This window comes from Salminus brasiliensis, chromosome 6 (assembly GCF_030463535.1).
Source record: "Salminus brasiliensis chromosome 6, fSalBra1.hap2, whole genome shotgun sequence".
NCBI lineage: Eukaryota > Metazoa > Chordata > Actinopteri > Characiformes > Bryconidae > Salminus > Salminus brasiliensis.
In genome coordinates, this window is record NC_132883.1 from 40,125,033 (window position 1) to 40,151,882 (window position 26,850).

The window sequence follows — 26,850 nt, forward strand, 5'->3', positions numbered from 1 at the left end:
ATTTTGTTCCAACTGCCTGGGCAGCGCTGCTGCAGCAGCGCTGCCCAGGCAGTTGGAACAAAATCCTGGAGTGGATTATTAGCCAAGTTGCTACTTTCAGGACCTGTATTTGCCGCGTTATCGCTGAAATAACAAACGTTTCTGCAACAGCTACCGGTCTAAACGAGCACAATGTCGTAGTAAATATCGTATTTTATTGGAATAATAGATACAGTTTGTAATTTACGGTGTAGAACAAAAACTACCTGTGTAGCTACGTTAGCCTTTTAGCTAGCCGGTGCACCATAAGCCAGCAGCGACACAGGCTAACTTTAGACGCTGCGGTCATCCGTGGGCAGGTTCAGCCCCACGTTTCCGCCACCGACTACCTCACCTGCATGCATCACCTGAAGCGGGCAGGCTCCACACGGCGACCCGCTCGCAAGGGGAGTGGCCTCCGCGGTGGAAAAGCTCCAGCCAGCGCGGTGGGAGGGAGTTGCTAGCGAGGTAAGTTTACGAAAACGGTCGCCAAAGAGAAGCCTGGGAGTCTAGGAGATCCACCAAACGGGCGGACCGTCTCCAGAACCTGCTTTGTTTTCTAGGACCATGTCTCTGGCTGAGCAGAGCCAGCAGTGGTACCCCACCAGCGTCCAGGTAACGGTGCTGGAGGCTCGGAACCTGCGGCTCAAAGGAAAGAATGGCACCAACGACGCGTACGCCATCATGCAGGTGGCCAAGGATAAGTTCTCCACCTCGGTGGTGGAGAAGAGCGTGGCGCCCGTCTGGAAGGAAGAAGCCACCTTCGACCTGCCGCTTTTCCACCACGGCAACGCGGACCGATGCACTCTGTATATCATCGTCATGCACCGCGCCTTGGTGGGTCTGGACAAGCTCCTGGGACAAGCCGTAATCAACCTGGTGGACCTCCAAGAAAACAAGGCACGAAAAAGGACCGAGTGAGTAGATCCCTTACTGTGTAACACTTCTTCTATTGTGATCCATATTCATTTGCTTCACACACTCATTATTATATGTATTAATATAAGTGTATATTAAAGGGGAACTTCAATGATGTTTCAATATAATTTAGTCCAATAATTCTATCTCTGAGATGTGAGTAAAGTTCATTCACTTATTAAAATGGTTTAAAGTGAAAGATTTAATCGCAAATAAACTTTGACCGATTTCTTTTTTCAATAGTGGTGAATGGAGCCAGGAGTCACCAAAATATAGCCATTGTTATTTACCCCAATCAATCAGTCCACCAGCAAAACCAGTGTATTCTGGGTTTCTCCCGTATTGTGAAACGTTAAAAATGCTAAAACAATGGTAAATATGGCAAAAATACATGATCTCTGGGAGCTGTTCATACGCTGCACAATGCTCTGAAGGTGGTGTAGCGTAGTGGATAACAGCATCCCCTCCCCGTGGCAGACCAGGGTCAAGTGACCCAGCTAGACTCCTACACTCAGCACCACATGATTACGAAAGTAGGCCTGAGTCGCGCTGGATTAGGCCATACATGTAAACGAATGGATCTGCTGGCCCTCAATGTGTTTCTGTGAGCAAACCAACACAAGCATGAAACTTTCGGACATCCGGGTCCATTCAACACTCCGCTGTGGACAATTCTGCCTAGCTAAGTTTCTCTCAAACCAGGCTTTTCCCATCAGACCACTCCGAATGACCATGAAAGGCATGATCATGCTTCCTCTTTTGTGCTTAGTCATGGTCAAACTGTCACTGGACCATGGTGAGGAGGAAGGTCTCATAGCACGGTTTCAGGGTTGCTAATATACACACACACAACTAGCTCTACCACAGTATTTCCCAACTCCAGGCGTGTGTGGGCCCCACCTGCATGGCACGGGTTCATGTTTTTCCTACATCTGAGTCATAACATTGGCTAATGATCCTGTCAGTCGTGCTCCGAATCCGTTGGAGAACCTGAAACTCACCCTGCCTTTATTTGTCCGTGGGTTAATAAACTAGGACACCCATCATATGTGGCTGTGGGATATATGTGAAGTGTCCTTTTGTTAGATATGAGGAAGTCTGTAGGCCTGGCCTGTACCGCACAGCTGCCTCTAGTCATAAGTTGAAGCCAGATGGGTGAGCTGAGTCCTGTGTGTCAAGTGGAAATGTTTGAGGGTAGAGATGCTGGACTGCAGAACAGCGACGGTTCTTCAGTCATTGTTATTGATCTTTGTCAGGGTCACACACTTACTTTAATATTGATTTAATGAACAGATGTGCAGACATCACCAGGTTTTCTGTTCAGTGCAACGTACAGCGAAATTGCAGCGATCTGCAAAACGGAAAAAATGCTAGCATGTTCATTCAGCATGCTTCCCTTTAGAGGCCTTAACGCATCTCTCAAGTGGTTTGATATGTTGATGGTCACGGGATTTAATCAGGTTTTTTGGAGCCTATAAAAAAAAGTGCTGTGCTGTGCTGTGAGGGGTGTAGCCAGCATGGTACAAGGTCCAAAAGTGGACCTTTAAATAATGTAATTCATAGATCTTGACCTGATAGCTATTGACCTGATACTACTGCTACTTTATCAACCACAGCAATTAGCCAAGGCTGCTTTTCCCCCTAATCTCTCCCAGTAGTGCTGCTCTCCGCTAAATAATTGACTGTGTATCACTGGAGGGCTGGGCGATATGACTAAGAAAAAAAACCTCTCAATATCATTAAGAGGAACGTTGGTTTCAGCTAACATGACTGACACAAAAACAAGTCAATAAAGTGCCCTCCTAAATGCTATGGCTCAGTGTATGAGCCTATGTTAAAGCTTACCCTGTACTGAGAGTTGATTTCAACAGAGTTTTTGACCTTCTTCAGCTCTGTGTTTGCTTGGGCTTGGTTGAATGACCCACCTGACTCGTCCCACCCCCTTGACTATGTAGCTGCCTGTGCTTCCCAGTATGAAGCGTGAAGGACACTTCGTTTTACACACACACACACACACACACACACACACACACACACACACACACACGTCACTTTCTCTCTGTTAGGGTAACTCGCATTCCTCTGGCCCGAGAGTGCAGAACACATCTGTGGCTGTGTTCTGTCTGGAGGGCAGGGATGGAGAGCTTCTGAGCCCAGCTGGCTCTTCAGTTCTGCTTCACAAGCATAGTCATTAGGCGAAGCCAGTTGGGACAGTTTGACAGATAGAGATAGAGATAGACAGACAGACAGACAGACACTGAACACTCTATGCTGAGCACTGAACACTTTATGGGGCCCAGAAGTGTCCCAAATCAGCATATATATATATATATATATATATATATATATATATATATATATATATATGACATTGACCCAGAATATGAAATCGATGTGGATATTTTTACATGGCTTTGGTTTTCGTTTTTTTTTCTTTCTCATAATTACAGTTGTACTCTAGGGCTTCACACCCAGACAAAAGCTATTAAACGGGTATTTTAATAAGGCCTGCCCGCCCAGTGCCACAAGGGACATCATTCCAGCCCATCTGACAGGGCTGGGACAAGATCTGTGCTTCATCATCTGTTTTGTTATGGTTGAAAGGAAAGGCCTTTATCCGTTCTACTGTTCTCACAGTTGACGTATTAGCACAGCCGCGCGCCGTATCGACTCCTGCTGCCAGTTTAGTGTTTGTCTTTCTCTTTCTGCTGATTGTGTCTTTGATCCAGACTTCTTGATCAATCTCGCGTTCATTTTATTTGCTGAGTGTCCGCAGCGCTACGCCATCTCTCTGCAGTGCCCAGTCTTGTTTGAGTTTCACTTAATCAAGATAGAGAGCGCTGAGATCAATAAATCAGCCAGCATGCTGGTCTTCATGGTTAAAGTGCACGCCGGTGACCTCATCTGTTTGCATTGTCAGCAGACTTTCCCTCTCGGGGCAGACACACCAGCGCATTTTTGTGATGGTATCATATGGCATGAGAACTAAAGGCCGTGGGCATCTCTGGGTTGAAGTTTGATGGAAAATGGGTCCCCCATCTACTCTGTTTCTCTTCTGTTCTGTAATCACAGCAGCTCGGCCAGCTCAGTTGCATCCCCCAGGCCTGGTCTTTAGTAGTAAGGTAATAGAGTGGACGGTCCAGGAAGAACACTGTGTACAGGCGCAGTTTCTTATCATCTGCAGTGAGGACTAAATACACTGTACTGTGAAACTTGTTAGGTTTAATATGATTTTGGGTGCTGAACCGTTTCTCAGGCCCTCCTGGAGGAAGGCCGGTATTTCCAGTTCCCATTCAACACCAAGTCAGAATCAGTTATCCAATCAGTCCTTCGTTAAATCAGAGCTGCTGGTGGAACTGAACAAACCCATACAGTTGCTGGAGCTCCCAGAGAATCTTGTGGTGTTCTAACCAATGTATCCGTGACTTTACTGACACGTTCTACACAGCCTACTTTACTGACTGTTGTTGTTGTTGTTGTTTATAAAAAGGTGCCTAAGAATGTATTTTAACTTGTATCAGTAGCAGTAGTAAGACAACAGCTTTGGTTGGGGGCAAGAAATGCTCAGATGCTGTTGTACAAGCCTATTTACCACCCTGTTAATATGCCTTAAGCCACCAATCACACTGGGTTTTATTCTGCGATTTTCTTTACTTGCAGATTTCCATATATATTCTTAATAGCAACGTTTACACGCAGCCGGATAATCCGTTGATAATCCGACTAAGAGTCTGACTCAATCGCAATAGGGTACGTTAGGGCTGGGCGATATGGTAAAAATACTACATCATGATATTTAAAGACTTTCTCACGATACATGTAATCACAGACTAAAACATCAGTAGCTACAGATCCTTAAAAACTACTATTTAGATCCTCTCCCAGACTGAATACAGTGATTTGTATTAAACATCTGCTGCTTTTCATCTAATCAAACCAGTCTAAATAAATAATAAGAATAATAGTCATGTCTACACATGTGTCTGATTACATTCCCAGTCAGAAAGGTTCAGTGCGTTCTCCGCATGTGCAAGACAACCGCAGCATGCATTATTGCAGGAATAGGGGCCATCGCGGTATTTGTGTGCAAGCTGGGAGTGGACACGTACCGCTACGGCATGTTCTGCTGGCCGAGAAAATCTTTCATCAACTTGGATCCACTCTGTGCGGTGTCTTTATTTTCTCACATCTACCTAGCATTAGCTTTTAACCTGCTGCCGTGGCTGAAAGCGCAGTCCCTCAGATTCCATACCCAAATTTCTGAACTGCACTTGTTTCGATCGATCATTAGCTTTTAGCCTTTTGAAGTAGCCGTTGCGCTTAGCTTCAGAAGGCTTTCACTAATTATATGCTTATATTATATGGTTAGCGCTGTAGGTTATTTCTTGTAAGTAATTAGGTGAATCATTGCCAGTGAAAGAGCAGATGCACTTTTTGGACAAAAGTATTGGGACACCTGCCCATTCATTGTGTTTTTTTTCTGAATTGAAGAAAAAAATCATCCTGTAGTAACTGTCTACTGTCCAAGGAAGGCTTTCTATTAGATTTTGGAGCACTACTGCGAGGATTTGATTGCATGTGGGCACGTACTGTTAATCTGTGTTCTGCATTGGTTTATAGCCTTTTAGCTGCACACCAACCCTCCAACCCTAAGTGGCACAGTCTCTCGGCTTGACTACGCAAATCCCTGTAAACTGCACTTTCCTCAATCGGCCTATTATTAGCTTTAAGCCTTTTTTAGCCTTGCTTGCAAATTCCCGTTTTTGAAGCAGTTGTTGCGTTTAGCCTCGAAAGGCTTTCGCTAATGGGCAGGGCGTATGTAGATGTTGGTAAACCTTGTAAGTCCACAGTTTTGTGGGTTTTAAAATGTTTTTAAAAAGTTTTACAGCTCTGTTTTAGTGATGCTGGATTTTCTTTTCAGAGGTTCATGGTATGTCACTTCCACACAGTTCTGGGGCAGCTTCGAAAATCGGTGAAAATCGCTGCACTCACCCATCTCTCGTCTGACAAATGGAAGATCAGAGGACAAGGTCAGCCATTACAGACTGTGTCGAGCTCTGGAGGACCCTGTTCAAGGGCGCTGTGATGGTTCATAGGCAGTATGTGTGCTGAATCATCTGTGATTCATTCCCACCTCATCACCCCCCCCCCCCATGTTCCCAAAACTGTGTGCCAGCTTCCCACATGAGCGTAGTCTCGGTAGCAGTTCGTACCTTGTGGTTTTTTTCTTTTTTTTGTAACTGCTTGTATTGCTATTCTGTGCCGACTTCCCATATATAAGGAAGTTCAGCTCTGTGGTAAAGTGTGTCCAGCCGATGCAGTCTGTTAGCTGGAAGCTTTTAGTCTTCCAATGCTGCTCTTTATGCAAACTGATCAGTGGGCGAGTTTCCTCTTATTTGCCTTTCAGGTCATGATGTTTTCAGGCCATGTTCAGGTGCCTCTGGGGGCACGCCATCATGCAAAATCCTTGTATCTCCAGTTTTGATATTTTTCACTTTTTTTTTCAATGTGAAAAGTGAATTCTGTGATGGACCAATAGAAATGCACCAAAATGACTTTCTCCTACAGTAATGTTTGTTGAATTGGAGATATGAGTAGATGTGCTGTAGGTTATTTCAAGTACGTAATTATGTAAATTATGGCGCAGTGAGTCGTCGCCAGTACTTATACAACACTGAACAAATGTGTGCCTGATAAAAGAGCTGATACACTCTTTGGACAAAAGTATTGGGATTCATTCTTTGTTTCTTCTGAAATCAAAAAGATTTCTCCCAAAAATTGTTGGAGTAACTCTCTTTACTATCCAAGGAAGACTTTCTACTAGATTCTGGAGAACTGCTGTGAGGATCTGATTGCATTCAGGGACGAACAAGAGCGTTCAGTGAGGTCAGAATGTTAAATGATCACCCACCCCACCTCTTCCCTAAGTCCTCTACTCATCCCAACCATCATTCCAGAAGAAGAAGAACACGGTTCTTCCACTGCTCCACAGCTCTAAGGCTCTCTAACCCTCTAGCCCAGACAGGCTGTGTGCGTGCATTTGCAGACATCTCAGTGGGCCGAACTTAGCCACAAAGTAGCTGAACGAATTTATTAGGAGTGTCCACAAACATTTGACACATGGTGTATAGATCAGATTTTCACCAGTTGTTTGATGTTTCCACCTCCTGATCCTTCTCAAACCTTAATATCCCGTCATGATGTTCATGTTTGGCCGCAAACACCCCACCCTTTGGGACCCTCCCTGCTCAGACGTTGGGGTGGGGATACCTGTCCGTCTGCTTTGGGTTGGTTCCCAGTTAGCGCTGCTTACGCTGCTCGATTTAAAAATAGCGTGGGAGTTGGTCTAATTGCTGTGAGACATTTTCTGCGCCATTTGGGTGCAGCCTTTTAGCTAAAACAGGCTTGACATTTGACAGCTGAAACGGAGCAGGACGCAGGAGGACTGAACTTTACATAATGAGATTACGTGCCTGTTTAATGTCAGTGTGTTTTATTCTTTTCACAGGGCGAAAAGGACAGGTTTCCATCACGTTAGGTCCACGTTGAAGGAAGGTGTCCCTGCCCGTTTGTTGTGGTGGAGTATCGAGGGCGTCTCATTCGTAGATGAGCTCATCCATTGTGTTTACAGCACATTAGTAATCTGTGGCGTTATTGTCTGCTGTGGAGGCCTGTCTTGCTGAAGGCGTATTATCATATGGCAGGATATTGTAGGGTTCAGAGTGCAGTTTTGTTCTCTCTCTCTCTCTCTCTCTCTCTCTCTATCTCTATCTCTATCTCTATCTCTATCTCTCTCAGGTGTTTCACGCGAGGCTATTGAATTCTGCTTCTCCTTTTTTTTTGGTGCTTACTGGTGTAGGGTTACTGTCCTACTTCAGTGTAACGTTGATAGGGCCCAGCTTGACATTGATCAGCATTGCCTTCAAGGGTGTCCTTATCCCTTGTGATGGGGTTTACCTTCTGTATGGGTCAGACCTTCTGAAATATTGCCCCACCACTATGATTTTATTTATTAAAAATAAATAAATAAAAAAGTGCATCCCAGCCAAACAACCACAAAACACTGGAATCCTGTGTGTATGTGCCTGAATGTAGGGTTCTGCACTCCCAAATAGACGCTTTAAAGGGTTCTTTGAGCGATGCCATGGAGGAACCACATTTTAGAAGCTAGCTGATTGGTTAAGAACCTTATAATTGACTTATGTTATGTTATAATTGACTTGGGTTTTTCATAGATACACCATGTGTCCCAATACTTTTGTCCATCTGGTCATTTGAACTCAAGAGTTTTTTATTAAAAGCACTCGTCCAGGGAAGGCTTTCTACTAGGTCTTGGAGGAGCACCGCTGTGAGGATTTGATTGTGTTCAGCAACAAGAGCGTTAAAGTGGTCACCAACTCTCCGGTTTATCCCAAAAGTACTGGATGGAGCACCAGCCATCATTCCAGAGAGAACAGTTCCACTGCTAGCCTGTTCCACCTGGCATTAGGTCAAGGTTTATCTGCTCCAGAGAGTCCTATTCTATTGGCAATACTGCTCAGCAGGGACTAGACAAGCTGTGTGTTTGCATTTGCACATCTTAAAGTAGCTGAATGCATTCATTAGAAGGGGTGTCCACAAACATTTGGTTCTTTATGGAGCCAATGATGGTTCTACTATGGCATTGTTCAAAGAACCCTTTGTAGCGAGTGTAACGTCAGTACTTTTAATTTTCTTAATCTGCCTTAAAGCTTGACACACCTGTGAGTGGCTTCGCGTCAGCGATGTCGTCAAATATTGCATCTCAGCCCTATCGAGAATTCACCAGCTGGTCTTTTAAATAAAAAGGCTGACCAGACTGGATGGACCGGTCCAGTGTTTAAGGCCCATGTGTGACTGGAGACATCAGTTCAGTGTTTTCTTTGTCAACATGGATACATGAAGCAGAGGACACTGGGATCCTTATGAAGTCATCGTTCCTGTTAACCCCTTACACTACCGTTAAACCACATCTATTAGCCATTACTGTCAAACAGTGGTCAGGTATGTCAGAATTATTCTCTGACCTTTGGACCGTAATAGACTGTAAACATCTCAACTGTATCAAATTCAGTTCATACGTACAAACAGGGTTTCATTTCCGTAGCTGCTGTTTGGTTGTTTGCCTTGGCTCAGCTCAGGTCTTATAAGGGCTGATAAGGCGCTGGCAGTAACCGCATAGCACAGTCTGTTTTTCTGACCTCCCCTGATGGACACATTCCCCACCCCCACAGTGGCCTGGGACCACTAGGTTGGAATGCAGGCTCTGGATTCTCATTTCCTGGTGCCATTAGCTAAAGCTCTTTTATGCTTCCATCTTTAATTCTCTGGTTGTTTTGGGAGGGCCAGTTAGGGGGAGGCAAAAAGGAGCCACGGTAATGATGGACGTCTCAGTTTTTATAGGTTGGTCCTCAGTAGTAAATATAAATATGTGTGTGTGTATATATAATATATATTCAGTAACTACTATAATTACCAAAGAATTAGTTTGTGAAAGTTTAGTTTAATTAGTTTGTGTATATTAGTGACTGAATACTGAATAATGTGTGGTAGTACTAAAACATTTGAAGTTATTTAATAATGTATAGTCATTACCAAGTAATTAGCAGTTGCTGAACTGTTGCTGAATAGTAGAATTTCAAAGTAAAAGTAATTGCCAAATAATTAGTTCATGAATATTTGATAGTAGTACTGAGTCATTAGCAGGTAAAATGGGTAATTTTAATACTAAATACTTTATAATGTAGTCTTTACCAAGTAATTAGCAGTTACTGAATAATTTGTAGGAGTTACTGATATATTATTAGTAATATTGAATAATTTATAATAATTGCCAAGTAATTAGCAGTTACTGAATAATTTGTAGGAGTTACTGATATATTATTAGTAATATTGAATAATTTCTTATAATAATTGCCAAGTAATTAGCAGTTACTGAATAATTTGTAGGAGTTACTGATATATTATTAGTAATATTGAATAATTTCTTATAATAATTGCCAAGTAATTAGCAGTTACTGAATAATTTGTAGGAGTTACTGATATATTATTAGTAATATTGAATAATTTCTTATAATAATTGCCAAGTAATTAGCAGTTACTGAATAATTTGTAGGAGTTACTGATATATTATTAGTAATATTGAATAATTTCTTATAATAATTGCCAAGTAATTAGCAGTTACTGAATAATTTGTAGGAGTTACTGATATATTATTAGTAATATTGAATAATTTCTTATAATAATTGCCAAGTAATTAGCAGTTACAAGCTCCTGTTGTTGAACTGGTTTAGCCTTGGTTTAGACTTTTACCATGGTTATTGTTCTCACAGGTACCCAAATAAGTTACCACCACAGGCCTGTAACAATACCGTATTTCCAGATCACCCACCACTATTGCTGTGCTAAGTGTAAAACGCAAAAAAATACTCGCTACTTCTTACTGTCTTTCAACAATCCGAATACGATTCTTCATATGTTCTGGAATGAGAATAATGTCCTAGTGTTGTCAACTGCGCAAGGTCATATTCTAACAGCTGCTGGTAAGCTACGATTGTACTTTCAGCTGTCAAACCGATAAGCAACTTCTCAAGTTTATCTCTACCTCTGATAACGTTGGCCTTTTTGATAAACAGTTTCCATGCAGTCATCATAAGGCCAATTATTCAGCAATCTTTTAACTACGACTACGATCACAGTTACTGACCCCTAACAGTTACTGCGCTGTAATCTATAGCACAGCGTTGAGAACGGCATGGCCTTCTCATACGAAACCTTTCAGTCAATTTCTCGTCTGTGTCAGGGCTTCCTGAAGGCTTCCAGTGCCCTGGTTCCCTGACTGTTCACCATTAACAGCATGGTCTAGGCCAATGCACTTATGCCCTTCACCTTCAGGGAAGAAATACGTCCCTCAGGAAGCTTTTGTGACTTGTTTCCACTGGCTACAATGCGTTTCTGCTGTCATGCACTGATGCTTTTATGAGTATGGAACATAACATTTGGTTGACTTTCACTGCTCTTGCCACCCCCACCCCCCTTTTCTTTGTTCTTTACTGAAAAAACAGAGGGGGGGGTTGACGTTTGTGTCCTAGCTGGTATGACCCATGATTTGAAGGCAGAGCTGAACGCTCATTGCTACACTGATGCAATATTGAGTTTGGTTTCTTGCTGATTCTCAACTGACATTTGAAGTTCACCCAAACAAACTGCAGCAGAGCAGATTGGCTGGTTCCTCGAGCTTATCTTGAAGAGTACAGCCTTATCGAAATCCAAGCGCTGACATCACCAGTACATTCCATGAGCTTTGGTTTTTCTTGCTCTGTTGACGGTTTTCTTTTCCTGTTACTTCTCCCACACCTAGATCTACGCCTTGAGTTTCCTGCGGTGTGGGGTACAAGTCCACCAACCGTCTGTGTTCATTGTGCTGTCATTACATGCTGTTTATGGAGGCTATTTTTGTATGATGTGGCCTACAGGAATTATAAATAAGCCGATGGAGTAAGAGGCTTACGAAGACTTTCCCTTTCTGATGTGTGTTTAGTGGAGATAGACCAATCAGTGTTTTGGAGGCGAGGGTGGCACTGGATGCCACATTCAACTTTCCAGGCAGACTTGGTAATAAATCACTGTGCAGCGCTTCTGCTATGTTCCTGCATCGTCTCTCAAGATTAAATGTACTCTACCTTTTGGAATCAGTCACATGTAAAACCATGTCAAACCTTGTCGAGCACCAGCTGAGCGACTCATGCGAAATCCTGTGCAGAATCGCACTGTAGAGCTCAAAGCATCGTTAGCCAGCCATATGTCTTTGCTAGCTCTGCTGGGTTCTGATACTCTCTGTACTGGGCTGAGAGTACTCTCGAGAGGGGGGGGGGGGTTGGGTGTCCAGATAGTGGTGTTAAATCTGCTTCCCCTATGAGGCGTGTCACTTATAAATTCTACAAATATGTGAGTTTAAGTCAGATGCTTTTAATAAATAAAAAAATCTAAATAAAAAAAAAAATCAGACTAGCGAATTTCAGCACTGGCTTCGCTGGGTTTTTGCAGCTGTAAGTGAGATCTGTATTGACATCTAGCAGTTAAATGAGGAACTGCAGTGCCCTGTGACTTTGCCCAGAGCTCCAGTAACTCGCACAATATGGATCATATCATCAGACCAGCTCTCAGGATCGGCCAGTTTAGGCATATTTGGATTGAAAATTGTCCGCTACCGATCCATAGCCGATCTGTCGTTCCATCTCTAGCGTTTAGCATCAGTTTGGTAGTCAGCTGAGGTAGAGGAGTTTGTGAGGAAGTGGAAGCTGGAGAAAAGAGAGCTGGTAAAAGCTAGTATCGTCTAGCATTTAGCTTGCTCGCCCGGCTTTTGCTTTGTCGCATGCTGAATGTGAGAAGACACTGGCACAGTCACAAGGCCTGGTTCACATAGCAACCCATATACCAAGCTATCTAGCTAGATTCTGAAGGTGATACAGGTACTCCAACAAAAGCAGAAATATTGATTTTGTTTTTCTTCGATATTGGAAGAAACAACATTAACAAAATGAGCAGGTGTCCCAATACTTTTGTCCATGTAGTGCATCATAAATATACATGAAGGTCTTTGCTTATACCAATAGGAGTAGTCCTCAGATAAGTGAAAACTTTATGCAGTACAAGCCAAGGCCGCTCCTCTGAATGTTGTCCCTGTAGTCCCTCCCTTCGTGTCCACACCACAGTTCGTTTGGCCTGTCCGTGGGAGTCGCTGTGTGGCATCCCAGCGCAGTTGCAGCTCCCTGTGTTTGTCAGAGTGTATTATGACAACAGCGTGGGTGGATAAAGGCATGTTTTTCTACTTAACGAGAGGGCTCTCTAGAACACTCCTATCTGCCCGTTGTGCTGAACACTGGCTAATCCCCATACAGGGCAGAGGAGTCCAGCGCAGAGGCTGCACAAAGACTAATTGTCTGTGTTTATTATTGACCCGCTGCCTTTCATGACCTGTGATTTGCTGGAACTGGCGGTTGTGTCCAGAAGAGTCACAAAAGCCTTATTCTGTTTCCATACTTTATTTACCAGTTGGGTGCATCAAGCAGATCATCAAGATTTATTTTGACATAAACTAATGTGTGTCTGACCCAAATACCAGCCTGAGTTCAGTGTGAAATTGAAGGTCACGGTGAAGATGCCAGCTTAACACAACATATGCTTTGTCTGTTTTCAGTTGGTACAAGCTGGTGGATAAAAATGGAAAAGCTGATAAAGAGAGAGGCGAGGTTTTCCTGGATATCCAGTTCATGAGGAACAACATGACAGCCAGCATGTTCGACCTCTCCATGCAGGACAAGCCTCGGTCTCGCATCTCCAAGCTCAAAGACAAGGTGCGCGGCAAGAAGAAGGAAGGACTGTCCGACTCGGCCTCCGCCATCGTGCCTTCTACGGTTAGCCAAGTGCTAACGGACAGCGAAGGGGAAGGGGAGGCTAGCGTACAATCTACAAAGAGCAAGAAGTCCTCAAAGTTGAAGTCTCTCTTTGCACCGAAGTCTAATCTTCACAGGGGCGTGTCCCAGTCCATGTCCACGCTTGGCACACTGCCTGAGAAGAATAGCCCGCTAAGCAGTAGCCGGTCCTCAGGGCTCAATGCTGAGTCCCCTGAAGGTATGTCCAGACACTGTTCAGTAGAAGTTGCTGGTGTTGTTACCATAGTAAAATAGTTTTCTGCCCTCTATGTATGACCCCTATAAAGTCAATATATATATAAAGTATGCTCTCTCCCTCTCTCTTTCTCTCTCTCTGTGTCTCTCTCTCTCTCATAGTGAAGAGCAAATTCAAATTTCTGGGCCACAAGCGGACCAGTAGCACAGACAGCAAAGTATCTTTGGGCCCTTTCTCCCTGCTGAACCGCTCTAAACAGAACATCCCAGAGCAGAACAACCTCTGTATCAACGGCAGCCACGTTTATGCTGAGGAACAAGAACCCAAGCCAAGTTCTGGATCTTCTCTTAGCCTGAGCAGCTCTGCAAAGGGCTCCGTGGAAGACCTGCGGAAATACCATGAGCGCAACGCATCCGATGTCTCAGCCGACTCCTTCAAAGGCCTCAGCATCCCTACCTACAAGCCTGAGTCAGTGGAGAAAGCCTCACCCGTTCCACAGCACCCTCAAGAGGATGAAGAGAAGAAGCACAAGAAAGATGGACGCCTGCAGGAGCTTCTAGACAGGCAGGAGGAGCAGGAGAGAACGAGGCAACAGGAGCGAGAGGAAAGAATGAGAAAACAGCAGGAAGACGAAAAAAAGAGCAGGTTGGAGAAGGAAGAGCGGGAGCGGCAGGAGGAGGAAGAGCGTCAAAGAAAGAGGCGTGAGGAAGAGGCAAAGAAAGCTGAGGAGCAGAGGCGCCAAGAGGAGTCCAGAGTAGCAGAAAGGCTGACTTCTCTTTTTGGCCTGGGGAAGAAGAAGGAGGAGCCCAGCCCTCCAGCAGGGGAGAATCCCAAACATGTGGAAGTTCCTGCCTCCACAAACCCATTTGAGGAAATTCCTCTTAGCCCAGACACCGCAAATGCTTTCCTGGAGCAGAGCCCAGCAGACTCCCAAAAGGGAGCGCGGAGTACCTTTACCCCGACGCCACCAACCAGTGTCTTCCCTGGGCGCACAGCAGCCAAGGTTTCTGCAGTCAAGCCAAGGTACGTTCTCAGATGTTTTATTACTGCACTTGAATGACCTCGTCAGGGTCACCTCGTGAGGGGTTGGGTGATCCTAAAGATCGTCCCTCCTGACGTCACATGATACATTTGTCCTCCAGGCTCTTCAAAAGTGAAGGGTAGCACTTGAAAAATGAAAAATTGAAAAATTATTAGTAAAGAATCTGAAGTTGGAATCTGTTCATCCCCTGATAACATTTATGAAATGTAGAAATAGTGGTAATGGTTGTCTAATATATCCTTAATTAGGAAAATACAGGAAATTCAGGGATCTACGGTAAGTTTTTTGCTGCTTCTGACTGGAAATAGATGAGCGCACATGCAAAAATCTCTGAGCTCATACTTACCTCAAACCTATCTCTTAAGGGCGTTGCACACAGGACACTATCATTTTTAATGGAGGTATACACACCAGCACCAATGTGTGGCGACACTAATGGACTCTGGGCCCTGCTCAGTTCCTCAGTGCGTCACAGCTGTCCACTCAGGATTGTTTTTATCATCATTACATTGAAGTAAAACCAAGACGATACACCAAAATCAATAGTGTATGACTGACTTTTGACTTGAAATTGACATAAAATGCAAGAATTTATTTTAGAAGACTCCAGTGTACAAGAGGCAAGCCTTTAATATGATATGATATGATATGTTGTTTGATATAATATGATGCATGGTAAAGCCCTTTGGCGTAGGCCCCATTATTAGCCCAGGTCTTCGCAGATCCTGCCGTACGAGAAGAGGGGGGGCAGAGCCAACCCCCTGAGCAACCAGACAGGACCAAGGGAGGATGGAGGGAAAATACAAAAGCATATAAAAGCAGGGATACTGGCATGCATGTAAAGAATTATAAAAAAAAAGGTCTTTAAAAAAAAAAAAAAAAAAAAAAAAAAGGTGGATGCTGGTGATTGGTTGAGGTTAAGGTGATGTAGCATTAGAGTCTTTTAATGGAACTTAAGCTGTCATAATAAAAGAACCTTTTCACTTGGAGTAGGATGACTCTGTGACATTTGTGTGTTTTGCTCGCAAGAACCTCCCTTGTGGGTGATTAATGAGGAGAAGCTGATCATTGAAGTGGGGAAACACCCAGAACTAAATGCCACTAGTCACAGACCGCCACACACCCTCCTGAACTTGAGCTTGAAGTTGGTTACTTATCAGCTTATAAAGTAGCCCAGCATTCTAATGCTCTACCACTATGGCTAAGGAGTGGCGAGTTGGAGTCCCGAGCCATGCCCCGTTTGCCACCACCAGCAGCAGGAGTCAGAAAGAGCATAGTTGGGTAGATGGCGCCCTCACTCCTCATCACTCCTTAAGCGGTACAGGTGACCGTTGGCTGGTGCGGTGGAGCTGGGGACCTGGCACTTTCCTCTGAGCTTGAGGCAGTGGCTGGCTTTGCATGTATCGCAGGAGATGTTATGTGCTTACCAATCCAGTGTTTGGAGCATTGCTAGTGCTAGGGGGAGCTACGAACAGGTGGGTTAAGTGGCAGTAGCATGTTGGATGAAAAAGGTGAAACAAAATAGACAAATTATTTTAAAAAATCAAATCAACACATTTGGCTTTAATTAGTTTGATCTGTTTGATACTGTGGAATATCTGTCAAATCTAAACGTTTGTCTGATGCCAATATTTTTTGGAGCAATTATTCGCTGATATTTTGCCCATATATTTGTGTTGCTGTTGTGCATCCCCTGATAACACCATCACAAAAGTATTGGGCAGTCTGGTGAATCTCTGAGGCGAATGAGGCTGATGTCAGTTTCTAGGGTTGTGTAACTGTCAGCTCATCTCTGAGCCAAGGCTGCATAGTGAAATGGTAAGTTGAGCTAATGCATTTAGTAGCTTAGATAAGAGAGCTGTAATTCCAATCCCCAAACCTCTGTCTGCTTGGCCTAAAAAACAAACAGCCTAATCTTGACGTGAGGCTCTTTGTCAGACTGTTGTATTTTACCCATCGTGTTTCATAAGTAAGATCTGATGAAACTGGTCCTGTCCTCACTGGTCATTCTGTTATTCGGGGACATCGGCTCTGTGGTTAGAGCTATGAGTTATTGATTACATGTTTGTGGTTCGAAACCCGAGCTGCCGTTAGGTTTCTACAGGGCTGGATTAAGGGCCCTGAGCAGGGTCCTCTTAGTAATTCTAGCTTCTGTTGATCTAAACTGATCAGCTGAAGACAAAGATGAATATTGTTTCCCTCTCCTGATGGCAAATTCCTCTCCCGATCACATGATCTAGCTGGTTGGTATCCGGCTATGGATGATGTCAGATGTTTTTTTCTCATATTTATCAGTTTGATTTGTGCCTCATGTTCACTCTTAAAAAATAAAGAGACTAAAAAAGGGTTCTTTTAGTGATTCCATAGAAGAACCATTTTCTGAGAGAGAGATGTGTGGGAAGAAGGGCTGGGCGATATGGTAAAAATACTAAATCACGATATTTAAAGATTTTCTTCACGATACACAATATTGATCTCGATACATACATCACAGACTAAAAATATCAATAACCACAGATTCTTATAAAGTACTATTCAGAGACTCTCCCATCCTGAGTGCAGTGATTTGTATAACAAAATCTGCTGTTCTTCATCTAATTAAACCAGTCTAATCACACTGTTTGTAATGAACCCTGCAGCTGATCAGTGGTGTCCTCCATATGCTTAGAAAAGCATATTGCTATCACGATAACAAAATTGATCACGATACCATAAAATATTGTCATATTGCCCAGTCAAGTCAAGTCAAGTCAAATTTATTTGTATAGCTTTTTACAACTGTTGTTCTCACAAAGCAGCTTTACATAATTAGTAATTAGTAAAAGACAGACAAAAAAGAAATAATGTATGAAGACAAGAAGGATCCAAGACCCCCAGTGAGCCCCAACGACGACAGTGGAAGGAAAACCTCCCTCAGAGCTGGAGGAAGAAACGAGGGACCCGACCCGTCCTCCTCTGATCAGAACTATTTATAAATTATTGATAAAAGTTACCAAACCATCTAAACTGATGAACTGCTCTGATCATAATCATAATATAATAATCATGGTGTAGATAGTTAATAGTTTCTAGTGAATGTGAAGAACATTTAAAAGGTTTTAAGAAGCCAAGCTAATGGTTCGTTAAAGGCTCTTCACTCTCCCAGCCCCTGTCTAGTGGTTTTAAATATCTACGAATTCTCTTTAATTCTAACATTTAAGCTATGCCAGAGAATCAGCATTTCCCCAAGTTATATTCAACATATATTAATACAGTTTAATCATAGTGAAATGCTCTAAGAAGCTGTGGCAGCAAAATGGCAGCGTAAACAACCTCTGTCAATAGAGGCGCCGGTGTAGTTAAAGAAAAGGCGTATACCTAAAATGCTTCTGTTTATTATTATAGACAGTTTTTGCATGTTAATAAATCGGTGACCCTTCCTGACTCTGATTCATGTATTCACTAGGGATGCACCGATTCGGCTTTTTCAGTTATACTAATACAGATACATAAACTTTACATATCGGCTGATACCCGATACCACTCCGATACCATTGCTGAATTAATAAACCTTACACCTCACCGTGTGGGAGAGACTTAAGGCATCACATGACTTTATATAATATAACAAATGAACATAGATATAAATGTACCTAATTGCCATTTGTCATTTATTTATTTGCACATTTAATGCAGTCTCACACCAACAAATTAAAGTGAAAGGATTGGTTCTGTGGATCAACCTAATTATCCGATACCCGATCCAGCTAATTTTGTTAATATCGGGACCGATACCCGATCCTAATATCGGATCGGTGTATCCCTAGTATTCACTGGATTTGACTGATATTAATTGTCATACTGTAGCATGAAGCTGAAATTCCACCTTAAAAACCATCACTGTTCCATTCTGCCTCCTGTGAGCTCTGCACCATTTAAGGTGGAATGAAAAATGACCTTACCTTCAGTAAGAAGGTGAAGTGTAGCTCCAGCCTCGTTGCAGCCGTGTCTGTTTACATAAATCGCCACCTTCTAAATTAAAAGGCAGAAGTATTCTACGTATGTGACGAGATGGTTACACTTCCAGAACCATAATCTAGAACACTGAGCTTAAACTAGGAAGCGTGGAGTCAGTGTGACCGGCAGACTTGCGTTGAGGTGGTGCTGTGTTTTAGGGAGGCGCAGGTTAGATGAACTAGTGGAATTATCTAGTGGATTCGAGGTAGGTAAAGGAAACCTATCGTTAACCTTTGGTTCTTTCTTGGTTCGTCAGTCAAAGATTCGGTCAAATTTAGTCCCGCTCAACCTAAATCACAGACAATTATAGAAAATGAAGGAAACTACATCTATCGATAATAGAAGAGAATCAGGAAAGTGAGTAGATTGAGGCTTAAAAGAATGCTTTTACCTTAAGTGATACCAACTAAATCCTCTCATACCTGGTCTTACAAGCTAAAGGAATGTCATTTTCCTCCTTGCCTTTTCCTTCTGACTTTTAAGACTAGCCTACAGGACCAGTTAGACAGAGGCTGTCTGATTGGTCGGCAGTGAGGGAATGTGGCCTGGTGTGTCAGCTGAGATGCATAGGTATGGAGATAAACAGGTTGCAGATGGGTGATGGGATGTCTTGTGCACCAAGAGGAAGACTGTGACTTACTTGCTTTGTGTGTCCCACTCTACTTTGGGAATATGAGTTTCCTCCAAGGGGTGAGTAAGCAAGCTGTAGGGATTGCAGTGATGAAGGTAAATGAAGTCGCTGGCTCTTGACTGGAGATGGAAATGTATAATAATAATAATTATAATGTTTAAGTGGTGTGTTTTTTTGGAGTTAGGTACTGCGTGTTTGTGTTGGGGTTAGGTACACTATCATTTCCCTGTTTTCTAGATGTATAGTAGACGTTTAGGTGCACTGTAGAGAAACCAGTAGTGTGGTTTGTGCAGATTTAGGGAGGTTGACGGCTCTTAGTTGACTCTAAATATGAGTTTATATAAACTGATTTTATTGGTTGTAATATAAATGGCTTACACGTCGATTCTCATGTGATTTAGTCTCGGATCCACTTGCACTTATCACTTGATTCATGCATGTAATGCATATGAATTATTCAAAAATAAAGATTTATATATGGTGAAACCACTGTGGCAATTACAAGGTTTTGTGTGGGCTTCAGTTTAAGGATCCTTTTAAAATAAGGACAGCCCTTAAGTATAATGGCTAACGTATACTGTTCAAAAGGTTGCATTATTAAGCACAACTAATGGGGGAAGGGATGAATAAATGATGAGACTGCAAGAGCATTGGTCTGAGCTCTTTAGTATTCTTTTATTCAGTCATATAGGATTATCAGCATGTTTGTTTAAAGCTAGGATATACCTGATGGGTAACTGTGGACTGGGACTCACAAATTGGTGTTTTTGTGTTCTTGCTCCTTGGCAGATTGGCTCTCAGTCCAAAGCCTGATACAGATAATACCTCAGACATCCAGACCACTTTCCCTGCCTCTAGCCTTTCCCCCGAACCATCTGCCCTTAGCGACCCTTTCGAGTCTTGCGACATGTCGTTTTCCGACTTTCACTCTTCTGTGGCACCTCCTAAGCCCCAGAGAACTTTCACAGAGTCCCCACGTGGCAGCATGGAAAACCTGGCAAGTGGTGAATATACCGCTAACATGTCAGGAAAAAATCATAGAGACACTCGACCGCCTAGCTACCCTGGAGATTTATCCAAGAATGGAGCAAGTGGAGCAGTTTCAGCAACCTCCCAGCAAAGACCTCCTCTTCCTCTGCCTGATTATGAAGTTCTGTTTCCCAAAAAGAGGCATGGGGTAATGACTAGCACTCGTTGGGAACACATCATAGCAGAAGTCAACCAGAGAAAGATAGATTCCCACCTTCCTCATATCAGAGAAGAAATGAGCGTAGATGGCCCTAATGAAGCAGTGCCCAAAAAATCACCAAGCTTCGACCAGCAGCCTAAGGATCATCCAGAGAAATCCTCGGCTCCCAAAATGAAAACTGAGCCCAAGCAGGCCCTGATCCCACCCAAGCAGGCCCTGGTACCACCCAAACAGGCTCTGATCTCAGCCAAACAGGCTCCTGTCCAGCCCAAACCAACAAGACAGATGCTTGAGGTTAATTCCGAGAAAGTTCACACCCCTGAACCCGTCTATGCCACTGTGGATAAGTCCAACCGTTTTGCTGCCAAACTTTTGGGTACTGACACCAGACAAAGGCTCCAGAGTGGGCCTGAACTTCAAGAGAAGGAAAAGAGAACATTGGACACTTCTCCTGAGAATGTTTTCCAAAGCCCAGAGACAAACGAGAAGCCGACACCAGTTGCCAGAGCTGTAAAAAAATCTAACTCGCAAGAGAATTCAAACTCTGACGAGGAAACTACAGAGTTGCCTTTAGCCAAACCCAGACAAAGAGCATCAAGCAAAGAACCAGTCAGAGCAGTTCAACCAGAGCAGCCTACCCCTCGAAGTTCAGCATTATCAGAAAGTGCCCAGGTGGAAGGGAAAAAAGGTCCCATGACTAGTAGGAGCTTGTGGGAAAATACAGGTTCAGACACAGTTGGGAAAGTGTCAGGTACACCTGATACTGCCAGAACTGATGAAATGGCAAAAACGCAGTCAGTTGCAGATGTATCCAAAGATCCTGAGAAAAGACTGATGAACTCTGACCCTTTCCCAAATGATAAGCTAATCTCTCATGATCCTTGGGCCTTGCCACAGCAAAGCGTGGATCAAGATGACCCCTTCACTGGTGGCCCACCAAAAGCAAAGGATCCTAAAGGTCTGGGATTATCACCAGAAGACTTTGAAAGTGTATTTGGTGGATCCACACCAACATTTTCTGGATCTGTTGCAGACAGTGATAAAAAGGATCCGTTCTCTGGATCTGTTATAGACGAAAAGGATCCATTCTTTGGATCGTCTTTCCCCAAAGGTAAAAAAGATCCATTCTTTGGATCATCTGCCCTCAAAGATCAAAAAGATCCATTCTTTGGATCGTCTGCCTCTAATGATCAAAAAGATCTGTTCTTTGGATCGGTCGAATCTACAGGCAAAAACGATCCATTCTTTGGATCAATCGAATCTACAGACAAAAATGATCCATTCTTTGGAGCAGTTGGATCATCAAAAAAAGATGAAAGTGGTTTAGAAGAGTCCAGTCCAGCGTTTCAGAAAGGATACTCCCAAAGAAAAAGGCAAGCTCCTCAACCCCCAGTTAGTTTGGAGAAATCTGTATCGCAGAAGCGTGTTGTAGACAAACCAGTCCCTCAGTTTGTGCAAGACCCAGAAGATGTTGAATTGACCGTTACTAGTGTTGCTGAGCCTCACAGTGGCGAAAACACAATGGCCACCTCAAAAGCAGACCTTTGGGGAATGGATCCTTTCGCGCCCCCCTCTCAAGCATTGTCCACATCAGCAACACCAGAGCCGGGTTTAGGGGGCAGGACCATGCTTCGTGCCTGGGTCTCACCCTCCGAGGTTCAGTCCATCAGCTCGCAGAGTGGTGGAAGTGGGGCTTTAATCCCTCGCAGGTGAGAACAACCCACAGTCCCCCAATGGCATCCTTTCTTTTAAGAAGCAACTTCTACTAACCCTGGGACCCTCTCTGGCTCTTATGTCTAAGGTGCCGCGCTTTCTGCTCTCTGTGAAATCATTAGGATTCTTTTCCCTTCTGGGGTTGTGATGGTTAATCTGCGAATTACTGGTGATTCACGGCCGCAGTGATCTTCTCTTTTGAGGCCCAAAGACCTAAACGTTGGTTTCTGGGACATGTATTAAGCCTAGTCTTACAATGAGAAGGGTTTTATGCCAAGCATTACCATTATTAACCATTTAGCCATAAGCCATTTAGTTCAAGATTAGGCCTTATCTGCCCAGGAAACCACCTTTTAAACTAATGAAATTGTAGGGAATGGTACGCCAAACAATGCTTGTATTTCTACGACCTTATATGTTGATGGAGGTTTTGTTGGACCACATCCACCTATAAGTTGCGTGTGTCTGTACTCCCTTATTTTATCGTGATAATATAAGGAAACTCTGGTTTGAATCAGTAAGCTAAGTTTGACTCTTGGGGATGTGCTTAATAGTCTTTTGACGGTTCGTATAAGATGGGAGAACTAACACATCTTGTACTTTTTTGTTCCTTCTCACATGTGTTTGCTGCTTTTGATGATGAAGTGTAATTCTTTGAATCACAGATATTCTCTTTAACCCAAGTTTTAAGAAAACAATCTTGATTTATCGCTCTCAAGATAGCAATTCCTGCTTATTTGTGCTGATTTTCTTCACTGAAGTCTGTTTCTCTGTTTTTCCTCAGACCACACCCTGTAAAACCCTTGAGTTCGACAGAAAGCCAGCCTCCCAGCAGCATTTCTGTAAGCAAAGACTTGAAGGCTCCAACCATCCGAGAAGTGGCTGAGAAATCCAAGGTGCGCCCCATTAAACAAACACTATAAACAAGTACAGTGGCATGCAAGAGCTTGGGCACCCCTGGTCTGTTAAATGTCTGCTTTACGTGTGATGGGGGAAAAGTACTAGTACAAGCTTACAGTTCTGTGTGCATCCAAGAATCTCAGAGAACTAGAAGCCTTGTGCAAGGACGGACGGGCTAAAATCCCAACAAGAACTGAAGGACTCTTTGCTGCTACACAAGTGGTGATAGTTGATGACTGACCATGAGTCCCCAAACATTTGATTTGCACCCTTTTAATTATTTTTTTTGTTGTTGTTGTTATTTGAAAACTGGGTCATCTTTTACTCGCTTAGCTATTCATGGGTGTCCATCTTTTGGTGTAGCAAAAGCTCATGTTGTTAGGTACTCCCCACTAACCTTTAATTTCTTACGACCTCTCCCTCTCATTTCCTTTCCGTAGACCGTGGACAGTGGCCCGTATACTCAGCTGACTCAGGAGGAGCTGATCACGCTGGTGGTGAAGCAGCAAACCGAGCTCTCAAAGAAAGACGCCAAGATCCTCGAGCTGGAAGACTACATCGACAACCTGCTGGTGCGCGTCATTGATGAGAAACCCAGCATCCTGTTGGCTCTTAACTCTAAAGCTTAGGGTGAGGCTTCTCAAGCCTCTTATAAACACTGTGACCCTATGATGTAGTGAGGTGGGGGCTGGCTGGCTGGTGTTGATACTAGGCCTAGATTTGGTACAGTCAAGTCAAGTAGTGTCAGGTAGTCAAATCAAACAGTCAAGTAGTGTTCTTATAGTGTATACAGTGACCTGTGCACTACGGCTCTACATTCATTCTACCTGACTGACTGGAGGCACATCAAGGCTTTGGTTTTTAGCTTGTTTTGGTAAAACTGTTGTGTGAATGTGTTTGGACCCCTACTGCTGCAGCTAGATCTTAATCTAGCCATATCTCTACCGTGCTGTGCATCTGCTGTCCACCTAGTTGTACCTAGCTCTAGATGGGAAGATCAAATCACAGAAGGGTGATGAATGAAGGATTAGGGATTTATGCTGGATTTATGTCTTAATTTAATAAGCTTCTGTCTTAATTTAAAACTCTTCTTAGTCATTAACGCTGTGGGCTGGTTTTCCAGACAGGGATTGAGCCTAGTCCTGGACTATAGAGCATTCTGAATGGAGTTTCTCCATCCAGTCCTTTGAAAGGAAAATTGAACCCAGGACTAGGCTTAATTATTGTTTGGGGAAAATGACTGTGTATGTACTTATGCAAAGCACGCTGCATTTAGATGACAGCAGTTGATTTATTCATTGCTGTAAATGCACGGCCTGTGTTTTCACTGCAGGTGTTTGGGCTGTGTTACAGTGACGTCAGTGAAAACTGCTGTTTTTGCATTTGAGGCTTTTTCTAAAAAGTCCAAAAATGGCTTTGTGGGTCATAAAGTATGTGGTTGTGCTCCACTGTGTGCGTCCTCTTTTCAGCACAGTCAGCCCATCAGCAGATGAATCAGTGCCTGTATTCGTGCTGTTTTAATCTTGTTACCTCATACCTCGGGTGACCGTTGCAAGATGGGTGTTACGGTTACAGTTACCTAAGTTGAGGGCTACACTACTACTGCTGTAGAATTACACTAATGGTGAGCATGTACGGTTATTGGTCTTTTGCCAGGAAGTCTTCTCCAATCTGACTGTTGTGTGGCGTTTTCCAAACCTGCTGCAAATTTCGTGGACAAGAGTTTGTTTTTTATGTGTTTGAAGGTATTTTAGCATTTATCGTTATTTATTGTTTGAACTGCTGTCCTGGATCTTGATTTATGAAATCGCTTTGTTCAGGATGCCTTTTCTGTATTGTAACATATATTTATTTACTGACCATGCTACAAAGGGGTCTTTCAACCTTGTTAAACCCAGTTAATCTCTGTATGTAGACCCTCACTTCATTACTATTCTATTTTACACAACTCCCATAGGCCTTATGATTGAACCCTGTGGCACTCCCAAAATCTGGTAAACTAAACTGCTTTACAGTAGTCGTAGCTTTGGAATTAATGACTGATCTTTGGCCTTGGGTTTAATGGGTTAAGTGATGCCATGGAAGAACCGTTTTTGGCTCTATAAACAACCAAGTGTTCAGGTGTATGTATAGAAACTTTTACAAGGTTTAAAATATTGTGTTTGTGTATATATAAAGGTTCACTTTACTAATTTAAAGGTTCTTTATGGAACCACATATGTTCTTCTATGGCATCACTCAAGGAACCCTTGGTAGCACCTTTATTTGAGAGTGCACAATTGAGGAAAAGTGCTTCCTTTCAAGATTCCAAGAGCTAGAGATGGAAAATTCGGGTCCAGAAAGTAAGAAACCTAAGGATTTTGGTCCAACTGACAGTTGAAATATTTCTAAATATAAACAAAAGGTGCTACCAAGGGTTCTTTTAAACCCCGTAAACACTTTAAACCCTGTATGTCGTCACACGTGTTGCTATTAAAATGTACATGACTTTTATTTTAGGCCCTAGTTGTTTTCGCTTTGGGATTAATACCTTAATCATTAACGAAGGGTTTAAAGGGTTAATCCATGACCAAGAAGAAACATAGTTGGCTCCATGAACAACCATTTCTTGAATTCTGATTGGTTATGAAACTGCAGATGTTCTTCTATGGCATTGCTCAAATAACCCTTTGTAGCACCTCCATTTGTAAGAGTGTACAATTGAGGAAAAGTGCTTCCTTTAAAGATTGCAAATGCAAGTGATGGCAAATTCAGGTCCAGCTGCTCTTCCCAGGCAAAATGGGAACAAAATTCGGGACGTTTTTTTTTACTTCTGGACCTGAACTTGCCACCACTGTCAAAAGCTACCAGAAATGTTACCAGGTTTTTTGAAGAAAATGGCAGGTTTGACTTTTCAGACACTATAAATGAATAGACCTGTTATTCTGTGAAGAAGAGCTTGTCTTGCAGTGTGCTCACACAGGCACCGCTGTAACCAACAGGCCAAAGTCTGGTACTGCTATAAGGGAGCTGTGCTAAACCACTGCAGGGCCGCTGCCTTGCATGTGTATGGCTGCCGTTGATGCCACAACTCAGGCCCTGATTGAGGCTTTAAGGTCATTGCAATAAGACTGTCATTTGATTTGCGTACCTGTGCCTTCTCTGTTCCCACTATCCAATACTTTCTTTCTACATTCCGATGATCAAAGATATTTTGAATATGAAAGTATGTATATTACTGTTTAATAAATTGTTTATCTGTTTATTGCGTCGAGAGTTTTTGTAAGATTCTTAATTATTTCTGTAGCTTTGTGTACATTTATCTGCTCTATAAACCTCAATAAAACTATGGACTATTAAAATGTCGCCGACTTTTTCATTACGATAATAAATCCTCAAGGTTTTTGCAGACTCGGAGTGGACACCCTATAAAAGACGGAAGAAACCTGGACCTGCTTCAAATGGATATGGACAAGAGTTGATTTTTTTTTTTTTATATATGTTTTAAAATATTTTAGGATGCCTTCAGTGTTGTAATATATATTTATTTATTGACCATGTGCTACAAAATTATCTTTCAACCCTGTATATAGGCCCCAACTTCATTACTATTCTAATTTACAAAACCTTCATAGGCCTTATGATTGAACCCTATGACACTCGGCAGTTTTCACGTAAACGATCGGACACCCCATGAAAAACTGTTGTTTGTGTTGAAGATATTTAATAATATGGACATTTGAGGCCCTATCTTACACCCCACCAACAGTCTATTTCCACTCTTTCCGCCTGCGATGTTTTTGCTTGTGAATATAT

The 26,850-nt window shown here is 43.0% G+C and overlaps 1 protein-coding gene across 2 annotated transcripts; it reads left to right on the forward strand.

Annotated features, from left to right (window-relative positions):
* Positions 1 to 277: 277 nt before the first annotated feature.
* Positions 278 to 26,396, forward strand: rab11fip1a (RAB11 family interacting protein 1 (class I) a). Of its 2 annotated transcripts, XM_072682393.1 has the most exons (5): positions 278 to 935; positions 13,154 to 13,587; positions 13,746 to 14,607; positions 22,940 to 23,051; positions 23,496 to 26,396. In XM_072682393.1, exons 1-5 carry the CDS (start codon positions 586 to 588, stop codon positions 23,682 to 23,684), a joined length of 1,947 nt encoding a protein of 648 aa, XP_072538494.1. In that variant the 5' UTR covers positions 278 to 585; the 3' UTR covers positions 23,685 to 26,396. The 2 variants fall into 2 exon arrangements, with proteins under 2 accessions (XP_072538494.1, XP_072538493.1); XM_072682392.1 differs by lacking the exons at positions 278 to 935; positions 13,154 to 13,587; positions 13,746 to 14,607 and adding an exon at positions 19,626 to 22,151.
* Positions 26,397 to 26,850: the final 454 nt, after the last annotated feature.

What these genes read in the sequence shown, in the direction of transcription:
- rab11fip1a (XM_072682392.1), top strand. Translation starts at nt 20,161, where the DNA reads ATGTCGTTTTCCGACTTTCACTCTTCTGTGGCACCTCCTAAGCCCCAG. An exon ending in GGGGCTTTAATCCCTCGCAG is followed by an intron (nt 22,152 to 22,939) that starts GTGAGAACAACC and finishes GTTTTTCCTCAG; the next exon opens with ACCACACCCTGTAAAACCCT. An exon ending in AAGTGGCTGAGAAATCCAAG is followed by an intron (nt 23,052 to 23,495) that starts GTGCGCCCCATT and finishes TCCTTTCCGTAG; the next exon opens with ACCGTGGACAGTGGCCCGTA.